Source organism: Muntiacus reevesi, chromosome X (assembly GCF_963930625.1).
Source record: "Muntiacus reevesi chromosome X, mMunRee1.1, whole genome shotgun sequence".
NCBI lineage: Eukaryota > Metazoa > Chordata > Mammalia > Artiodactyla > Cervidae > Muntiacus > Muntiacus reevesi.
The window spans coordinates 63587216-63597748 of record NC_089271.1 but is presented as its reverse complement, the minus strand read 5'-3'; the positions used below and the strand labels follow the sequence as shown (position 1 = coordinate 63597748).

The window sequence follows — 10533 nt, the reverse complement described above, 5'->3', positions numbered from 1 at the left end:
AAATGTACCAAAGTTTAACAGCGTATACTTAAGCAATCAATGGGTCAGAAAAGAAGGCACAGGGGAAATTAGAAAACATCTTGAGACAGAAGAAATGAAAACACAACATGACAAAATTTACGGGGTACAACGAAAGCAATGCTGGGACTTTATAACTATAAATGTGCACATTAAAAAGGAAGAAAGATCACAAATCAACTATATAATTTTACACCTCAAGGAGCTAGAGAAAGAACAAATGAAAACCAAAGCCAGCAGAGGAAGGAAATAATAAAGATTAAAGCAGAGATAAAAAATAAAGAACAGAAAAGACAACAGAAAAAAATCAACATAACTGTATTTGGTTTTTTAAAGATCAAGAAAACTGACAAATACTTAGATAGATTAAGAGAAAAAGATGAAAATAACTAAAATCAGAAATAAAAGATGGGATATTAAACCAATGTCCCAGAAACAAACAGGATTATAAGAGAACATTATGAACCATTGTTTGGGAAGTAACTGGACAACCTAGAAGAAGTGAATCAATTCCTAGAAACACACAATCTACCAGAACTGAATCAAGGAGAAATAGAAAACCTGATAGACCAATAATGAGATTGAAACAGTAATCACTAACTCCCCCACAAAAAAACAGGAACAGATAGTTTCAATGGAGAATTCCATCAAACATTTAAGGAATTAATACCAATCTTTCTCAAATGGTTCCAAAAAAGTTGAAGGAAAGGTAACACTATCAAACTCATTTTTCCCTGATATCAAAGGCACCAAAAGAAAAGAATATTACAGGCCAGTTTCCCAGATGATGCAGACGCAAAAATCTTCAACAAAATACTAGCAAAACGAACTCAACAGCACGTTAGAAGGACTATGTGCCACAGTCAAATGGGATTTATCCCTTGGATGCAAGGATAGTTTAACATACAAAAATTAATCAAAGGAATAAAACACATTAACATGAATGAAGGACAAAAATCACATCATCATCTCTATAGAGGCATAAAAATTCAACCTTCTTTCATGATAAAAACACTCAAAGAACTAGGAGTAGAAAGAAATTACCTCAACATAATAAAAGCCATATAAGTAAAGTCCACAATGAACATCATACTCAGTGGTGCAAAACTGAAAGTTCTTCTTCTAAGGTAAGGAACAAGACAAGGAAGCCTACTCTCACCATTACTATTCAACATACTGGAAGTCATAGCCAGAGCACTTAAGAAAGAAGAAGAAATTAAAGGCATCCAAATCAGAAAGAAGTAAAATTATCTCCATTTGCATATAGCATGATTTTGTACATGGAACACCCAAAAGATCACACACAAGCACAAAGTTCCAGGACACAAAGTCAAGAAACAAAATTCAGTTTTATCACTAAACACTAACAAAGAACAATTTGAAAAGGAAATTAAGAGAACAATTCCACTGACATTAACATTAAAAAGAATGAAATACTGAGGAATGAACTCAAGCGAGGAGTCAAAGGACTTGTACACTACAAACTACAAATCATTGCTGAAAGAAATACAAATAAATGGAAACACAAATAAATGGAAAGACATCTGTCTACACAGACTGGAATACTAAATATTGTTAAGAGGTCCACACTATCTGAGATGGTTAATTTTATGTGTCATCTTGACTGGTCCAGAGTGCCTAGATATTTAGTCAAACATTATTCTGGGTGCTTCTGTAGGGTGCTTTTCCATGAGATTAACATCTAAATCGGTAAACTGGATAAAACAAATCCCCTTCCCCGCCGATAATGTCGGTGGACTTTACCTAATCAGTTGATAGTCTCAATAAAGCAAAAAAGGCAAACTTTCCTCATGTAAGAGAATTCCTCCTGTGTGAAAGCCTTAGGACTGGGACATCAGCTACTTTTACTGACTTTAGACTCAAAATGAAATATCAGCTCTATTGGTTTGGTTCTTAGGCCTTCTAACCTGGACTAGAGCTAAACCACTGGCTCTTCTGGGTCTCCAGCTAGCCAAGTCACCCTCTAGATCTTGGGACTTACCAGCCTGTATAATTGAATGAGTCAATTCTTTTCCACACACAAACACACACACACTCCATTGGACCTGTTCTTCTAACACACTACTCAGATTGATCTACACACTGCAAACCCTATCAAAATTCCAGTGGCATATTTTACAGAAAAAGAAAACTTCATCCTAAAGTCCAAATAGAATCTAAAGAGATCTTTAATAGGCAAAGCAATTTGGAAAAAGAAAAAAGTAGAGAACTCACACTTTCTGATTTCAAAATATTACAAAGCTACAGTAATCAAAACTGTGTGGCACTGCCATTTAACAAATAGACCAATGGCGTAAAATAGAGATTTTAGAAATACACCCTCACTTACAGAGGGTGTGCCAGGTAGCAGACTTGCTGGAAGAGAATAAAAGGGGCCTTTTTTTTTTTTTAAGTTTTAAGATCTTTGGATCAAAGCAAGGGCTCTGGAGTGAGATTGCTTGGTTTTAATGCTACCACTGATCCACACAGGCCAAATGACCTTGGTTCAGTGACTGAACCTCTCAGTACCTCTTTCCTCCCCCGTAAGAGGCTGGTAATCCCTGGTACTATAGTCCTAGGAGTGTCACAAGGAAGCATTACTACTTATGTATGGCACTTAGAAGAGTGCCAGGCACTGGGTCCTGCTGTATAAGTTGATTTTAAGAGATTCTGCCAAATTACCTCCCAAATAGATTTCTTGCACCTACCTCACAGAGGTTTGCTCCTAACTTCTCCCACTCTCAGAATGGTTAAGCTCTTGGAAGGTTGTCTTCCTAGTGTGTGAAACCTGATTAGTTGTTTTAGTTTACATCTCAAGAATCAGCAGTCGTGAGCACCTTTGCAAGTGTAAATGGACACTGAGATTCTCTCTTCTTTCAATTGCCTCAGATTGGAAAAAGAGCTGAGGGAGCAAGGTCAACCCCAGTCTGTCCCTCAAATCTGACTGCCAAGAACGTTTGATGGAGCAGTTGAGGCAGAGATGTTACAGAACAAAACTACGATCCCTTTGTCCTCTGGCCACTTAGGGAGAAGTACGCCGACCACTCATCACTGAGTGCGGGATTCCTCTGCCCATTCTCCCATTGGGTCATAAGACTTGTGGTGGAAGGGAGGCTGGCAAGTGCTTTCAGCACGTGCTAGGCGTCCAGCGCCTCCATCCTGACGTTTCATCCTCACCTCCCAGAGACCAGCGCCCTCAGTACCCTCCTGCCTCCCGCTCCACCCATTTTGTACACAGTCAGGGCTCAGGGATGTGACTCTAAGCGTAAAGGGGAGGTGGGACAGGAGGAGGTGGGAAGAGAGGCTTGACAGAGGTATACTCGCAGGATCACCTTCACCCACCAACTCCAAACTGCCGGGATGGCCCTTGGGCTGGGCAGCAAACCAGCGGAGGCCCTCGACCCCATTGGTTACACCTCGCGGGGATGGCCAAACAAGGCGCATGCTGGTTGGCAGGAAGCGGACCAATGAGGAGGCGGCAGGGCTGGCGCGCTGAAAGCCTCGCGTTATTTGCAGCCATCTCCTGCGTGTGGTGCGGCTGGTGCTTGACTGCGCACTCCAGACACCGCCCGCCTTACCTGCCCGAACCGCCGCCACCGCGACCCAGATAAATCATCACCGCCCCAGATCTGGCAGCAATCCATCTCACGACATGAGCTCCCCAGATGATGAGGTGTCTGCTTCGGGAGCGGGTTTCGGCTCAGACTGCGGGGAGCGGACCAGCGGCCTTGAGGCCAGCTTCACAGCCCCGCAGGGACCCGGCCCCGGCCCCGGCCCCAGCCCTGGCCCTGAGCCGGGGGCAACTGGAAGCAGCGAGGGTGAGGGCGGGGGTGGCTTCCCAGACCCTGAGGACTTTGAGTCAGAGCGGGAACTGCTGGAAGCGGGAGGGCCGGTGCTGTGGGGCCGCGAAGGCCGGTCTGGCTTCCCGGCCGACGACCAGGGCGATGCCCTGCAGCTGGCTGACGAGTCAATGGCGGCCATCCTGCAGCAGATGGCCTACCTGAACGTGCTGGGCATCAGCAGATACCTGTCCCAGGAGAGCTACGCGGTCGGCGAGGTGTCTGACTTGTGGGACCTCAAGGAACGTCCTTGCCATCGAGGCGGTGCCGCCCATAAGTGTGGGGAAGCGGCACAGGCTGAGGCTGGCCCTAACGGGGTCGGCGGGCCCAAGGCGGGCCGGGCCTGGGGGAACCCTAAAAGAGGCACAAAGAGTAGGTTGAACGTGGCTGTGGATCACCAGTGGCCTCCTTCAGAAAATCCAGCCGGGCTGCTGTCTGACCCCGAGTCCTCTGAGGAGTTTAGTGAGATAGAGTTGATGAGGGTGAGCATTTCTCCCAAAGACGGAGGCCGGGCCAAGCTCAAGAGCCCCGAGGATCCTGGGAACACACCCAGACGCTCGAATGTCCAAGGCAGGGAGAATCTCCTTAACGTGCCAGGCACTTGCCTGTCCTCGGCTCCGCAAGGATTAATTTCAGTTGTGGAAAAGCAGGGCAGGCAGGGCGGTGCAGAGCAGGAGGACATCTCTACCCCTAAGAAAGTGCAGAGCGTGCTCTGGGGGAAGGGGAACAGCCTGTCCAGCTACCCGGGAGTGGCAGTAGTATCAGCTGCTGCAGCTGCCGCTACAGGCAGTGGGCCGTGGCCCACTCCTAGGAGGAAGGGGGTCCAGGAGAAGAAATCCCTTGGGGGCATCTCCAAACCTGCCGTGGAGAGAACCTTCCCTTCCTGGGGGCAGGGAGTCTCGGCCACTCCCCTGGAACCGGCCACCTTCCCCCCAATCTCCGGCATCCCGCTGCTCGGGAGGTCCAAGAAGGAGGCCTTGGTCCCTTCGGGAGTCAAAGAGTTCAAGCACACCGGTGCTGGGAAGAAATCCGTGGCTAGGCGAGCCCAGGAGTTGGTGGCAGCAATGGCGGTGTCGGGAGAAGACAACGACCCAAATAGAGACCCATTCCCAAAGGGTCAAGTGAGTAGGCCAGACCCCTCCTCTCTCCCCACTCTTCCCCCTCCCACCCTCCCCACGGCACAGGTCTTCACCCCTTGTCCCTCTCTCCATTCCTCAGGGGTCGTCATTGGGTGGCCCTCGGTCACTGGGTCATTAGGATGCCAGATTGGGATCCTTTTACTAGGGACAAACGTTAAGGTAGCACTTCGGGTGTGCTGGGCTCGGTTCTCCACCCTTGGCCTGTTTCCAGCCTCCTCCACGAGGCTGGGGCTGGAGTGGAAGGGAGAGCTGATAGCTGAATTGATTTGAGGGGACCCCTTAAAAGCTTCACAGAGCTTCGGTGTTTAGATGCATCACTTTCCTGCTTCCTACTTCCTAGCTCTTCCCCAAACCTTCCTTGCAGGGTGCCCAGGTTTCTCAGTGCCAAACTGTTGACCCCAGCTCAGCTCTGCCTACTGGCCTGGGGCTGACTGAGAGAGAATTTGCTAAAGTGATCAGCCTTTCAATTCTCTTTCCAATTCCCTGCCTCAGCTCCGTCTTGAATCACTCGAGCTCTCACACACACTGACACAGACATATAAATGCACTGGTACACACACGCTCGTGTGCACACACACACACCCTTACTCCAGATTAGTGAGAAATTTTTGTTTTTAGCTGACCACTGACAGGCCAGGGCCATCTTGTCCATGGATGCATCATGGAGAACACAGCAGCGCCAACCTCTACATCAGAGGGGCACGGGATTCAGGAAACTCAGAGCCCATGGCCAGTAACAAGGGAGGAGTCATGCCCAGAGGGCCTGGCCCCTCAGGTGAGTGTCCTGGGTTTTGATATGTGGGGAGGAGGCCAGGGGTGAGGGCAGAAACCTCTGTCTCTGACTCTCTCTCTCTCTTCTGGGGGCTCAGCCTTGCTCTCAGGCCGCTTCTCCCATGGGAAACAGGGTGTCAACAGGGCTGGACCTGGCCCCCTCACCTTCTGTGTGGGATTTGTTTGGCAGGGGTGATCGGTGGCAGTGCCCCAACAGCTAGTCTGGGCGTAGACCTGCAGGCTAATAGCCTTTTCCGTGAAGTGCTGTTTGCCCACATTGCTCTCCCAGGTGCTGGCTGTGGCTGCCGCTCTGGGAGGCTCGAACCCAGAACCAGAGTCTTTGCCGACCATCGTGGTGAAATGGCTGCCCCTAAGGAAAAGGAGGGGCAGGCCCAGAGAGAAGATTTGGACTGCCTGCCGGGCAGAGCAGGGGAGGCTTGATGCTAGCAGAGGGTGGTATGGCCTCACCTCACGTTAGACCCGACCTGGCCCTTTCCACCTCACTGGGAACCTGGGAAGCTGGATTGTGTGCCCTTTCCCTCTCAGGTGACCAGGAACCAACTGACCATCCCCCAAGACCGAAAAGACAGCAGCAGCTACCCGGAAGGCAGGGGTGTCCTCGGGTAATACTTCTTCTGGCTCCTGGAAATGCACACCCAAACCCCATGGTGGGATCTGGGTCCAAGTTCAACTGACATGTGTGGGGCCCCCCCACCCCCATCCCGAACCCCAGGGAGGGAGCCCACCTCCTTTCCCCGGAGGAAAGTTTTTCCCTTGCCAGTCTAGACACCTGGCTTTGGGATGGAGGGCCCGGGGGAGAGGAGAGGAGGAGGAGAGGGGAGGCGGGTGTATACTAACCATTTCTCTTCCTCCTGTGTCTGCTTGCCTAGTGTCTGGTGCTACAGAGAGAAATAGACGACCTTAAGGAGCAACTTGGTATGAGGAACCAGGGACAGAGAGCAGCAGGTTCTTAGTGCAGAAGCAGGGTGGGCCCTTGTGGTGGGGTGGGCTGCAGGTGCAGGGGGCCTTATAGGGATCAGCATTCCTGTGGGGAGGAGAACCTATCAAGCCTGTCCGTGGAGTGTGCGGTGCATGTTCAGCTGGGCGTGCGGACAAGTAGCAAAGTACTGTGTGGACTGCGTGCATACTCTGCCAGCCAGACGAGTCCTAGAGAGCTCCTGATAGGACTTGTAGAGATGCCCTGTTGATCTGTTGTGGTCTCTAAGGGTCTTGTTGGATTGTTCGCGAGACAGTTTTTGAATGGTTTGGGCATGGCCCGGAGCTTGAGAGCTCTTGACACATTTTGTCTCCTTTTAGGAAATGGCTCCACATTTAATTCCGGTAGCGGGGAGTGATCAGGCCCAGAGCTCTTTGCATCGTGGTTGGGGGTATGTGTGTTTCAGGTTGCAGGGCTAGGTGATTCCCCACGGGGACAGGGGCACAGGCTTCTATTCTGTCTGTCTGGAGCACCTGTTTATGCCTCTCCCTGTTGCAGCCTCCAAGCGGTACCTGGCTGACAAGTTCCAGATCGTTTGAAGTGAGTGTTACACCCTGCATGCCCCTTCCCACAACGTTGGCTCTTGAGCAAGGCTGTGGGCTGGCCCTGGCTTGAGGCTCTTCCCTGATTCTGCTGTTTTACAGGTTGAGTCCAGTATCTTCCTGCAAGAGGAGCAGCAGTTGACCTCCAAGGCCGGCGAGCTATAGCCAAGCTTGTTGCCTCTTGTTTTGCCTCCACCAGGGCATCCTCTGCCCTTTGTTTTGCCCCCTCTCTGCCCAGTGTCACAGCAGTGTTTGATTAAAGGACTTCTCATGTTCTGTGTTCTGCCCTGTCTCTGGGGGGTAGGGGTTAAGGGAGTGGGACGAGGCCTGGTGGGGAGCTGTTCCACATCAGAACATTTTCCAGAACAGTACCTCTGGAATTAGTGTTGGGATCTCTGGGTCAGCCTCTGCTACCATCCAGGCCATCAGACCAGCGGAGCGCCCCCAGTCTGTGTTCTGTGTGGCCTCTGTCTGGCCACATTGGCACGTCCTCCCTTTTGCCTGAAGGCCCTTTCTATTTCTCTAAACACCCTCCTCTGGGGTTTAGCAGTTTCCATTCATTGCTGCCACTCTGCTTCCCTGTCGGAAGGAACTCATGACCCCCTTACAGAGCTCCAGTCTTTCACCCTTCCCTCACTGCACTCATTGTCCTGCTTACCCTGACCCCTCTGCTTTCCTGTCAGAGCACCCTCGATCCCTCCCCTGGCTTGTCATCCATGACCTTGCCTGCATGTTTACTTAAGCAGGTGGTAACAGGCACAGGTTTGCTCATCTTCCCCCTTCCTGGGCCCTACCCTCTCAGTGGATCCCCACCCCACCCCCCAGTACCAGCTTGCAAGCAGGAACCTGCATACTCTCCCCCTCTCCTGTTTAGCACTCACCCCTGAGACTCAGGCACCAAAACTTTTGCTCCCACTTCCTCGGGTTCAGTAAAGGGCATGAGGATGAATCTTGGACCCAGTGAACTGGGGAGCAGGAGTGAAGGTACAGGGAATACAGGAGAAATGCTCAGGTTAGTTGCTGAGCTGGAAGTCAGGAGAGGCGTCTGGTGCCAATCTGGGGCAGAGTGCACCCTGACAGCTAGAGATGGATGGTCCAGTCCTTGGAGCTTTCATATCCTCCCTGCCCTAGCCAGCTGACCAGCCTACACTCCTGCAGCCTGGATGTCTCTCTGCCCTTGGGTGGAAAGGGGCCTGTCAGGCTCTATGACAAGTATGGTTGGTAAGTCTGTGTTCTTACAAGGTCTCCATCAAATACTGTTCCATCAGCCCCATGACATAGATTTTCCTGCAAATGCTATTTCCCGGAGTGTCCCAGCTCAGTCTGCCAGACTACTTGTTAGGGCACCCAAGACAGGGTCTGAAATCTGTGTTCAATTTCCCCCCCACCCTGAAGTTTGAGGAGGACTTCCTTCTCTTAGCCAAGACCCCAGGGCTGTGTCAGCCTGTGACTCAGAGGGACACATTTGTATTTGAGTGAAGTGAGGGTAGGTTCTGCCTGACTCCCTTCCTGAAACACCATGGTTTTATTTCACAAAAGAGGGTTTGATGGTGGGTAGCACATTCAAAGCTTGTGCCTGGGCATCTCTCTGTGTGAATAAAAGTCATCAGGGATAATGCCCCTTGAGGCAGAAAGATGTGATTCAGGCAGTAATGGAAGTAAGAGACTGGTCCAGATCCGGTAAGGCATTGAGTGAGCCAAAGCAAGGGTCGGATCTGCTTTATTCAAGGGATGTTGTCACATTACCAAAACATAGAAGGAGAGGATGGAGTTCACCAAACCTCAGGACAGGACATCTCAAAATGTTGGAGTCACTGGAGGAGGCACTGGATCCTAACTTGCAATTCTGTGATGTCTGCCAACTGCTGAGGGTGTGGATGGGTAAAAATGGGAAGGGTACATGGGATATGGCTGCCCATCTTAGAAACAGGAGAACCCCCCCAACCTGGGTTACTTGTGGGGAGTTAGGGGTGACTGCACCTGAGCAATGGGGAGCACTTGGGTCCACCCTTCCCCTATGCTCTCATGGTGACTTCCTTCCGGGGCTCATGGCATGAGGTCAGGTGGACAGAGCAGGAGGGTTGGGACCCGCAGAGACCTCAGGGTCAGAAAAGAACATGTGTGGGACTTACTCCTTCCACTCAAACCCCTCCCTGGAGCAGGTGGGCTTGATCACTTATTTTGCAGCTGATCCAGTGGTTATTGCCTGGTGGTGTAGCCCATCTCGCTGTTGTCCGAGTGAGTAAATTTGCCAGAGACCATCCAGCTGAGAGGTCTCTGCCCACCGAGACATGTAGGTAAGTTGTGCCTGGGGAGAAGTTCAGCACCAGCATCAGCACCACCCTTGGGCAGAGAGGGGCCTGGGACTTTGGTCACCAGGGTGAGGAAGTAGAGAAGCTCAGGGAAGTGGAGGTGTGATGGTGTGAACACAACCCCTTGTTCACTTTCTACCAGGCTCCCTTCCCTCCTCTGAACACACAGCTCAGACCAACTACCTCACTATAATGTTGCTGGAAACATAGACATCACAGGCCTTGGCTCAGCCCCAAACCTTCCACTTCCAGTGGGAAATCCGTGGCAGGGCTTGAGGCATAGGTTAAAGAAATCCATCTGAGCCGCAGGGGGTAGGAGGAATGAAGAAACCCGGCCTCATTCAGGGCACCCCTGTTGCCTTTCCCCCTCATGCCCCTTCTTCAGCCTGGCCTACAGTGACAGCTGCTTTGGAGAGCCCTAGGCCCCAACCTGCCTGATTCTGCTACCTGTCCAACACCTGGGAAGATGCTCCCTCCCCGTCACATCCACACCCCACCAGCACCAGCCCCAGGTCTACCTCTGTCTCTGGACTCTCGAGGGAGATTTGCACAAACCAAGAAGGTAGAGTAGGTGGGTCCTGAAGAGGGAACCTCGGGTGCTGAGCACAGTAATTTTGCCACAAAATGTCCAAGTCCTAATCCCTGCAGTTGGCTTTTATTTTCCTTTGCGTGGTAACAGTGGGTTATGCTTGCAGATGGAATAAAGGCTGCTACCCAGCTGACTTAATGTGGGGTAACTCACCTGCATTGGCCAGATCCGGTCAGGCACACTGGGGCTGCCAGATTTTTGTGCTTGTACAATATTGAAGGCCTGGTAAGTACTGCTCAGATGCAGATGAAGAACAGAATTGTAGTTTTGAACCCCTCTTTTGTTCCAATCCAATCACTTCTTCCTCCCTAGTCCTCTTGAGGTAT

At 50.8% G+C, this 10533-nt stretch overlaps 1 protein-coding gene across 1 annotated transcript; it reads left to right on the top strand.

Annotated features, from left to right (window-relative positions):
• The first annotated feature begins 3670 nt into the window (after nucleotides 1–3670).
• LOC136154499 (uncharacterized protein CXorf49 homolog) lies at nucleotides 3671–7471 on the top strand. Its single transcript, XM_065916760.1, has 6 exons — nucleotides 3671–4978; nucleotides 6057–6122; nucleotides 6314–6374; nucleotides 7085–7108; nucleotides 7263–7297; nucleotides 7409–7471. Exons 1-6 carry the CDS (start codon nucleotides 3671–3673, stop codon nucleotides 7469–7471), a joined length of 1557 nt encoding a protein of 518 aa, XP_065772832.1.
• Nucleotides 7472–10533: the final 3062 nt, after the last annotated feature.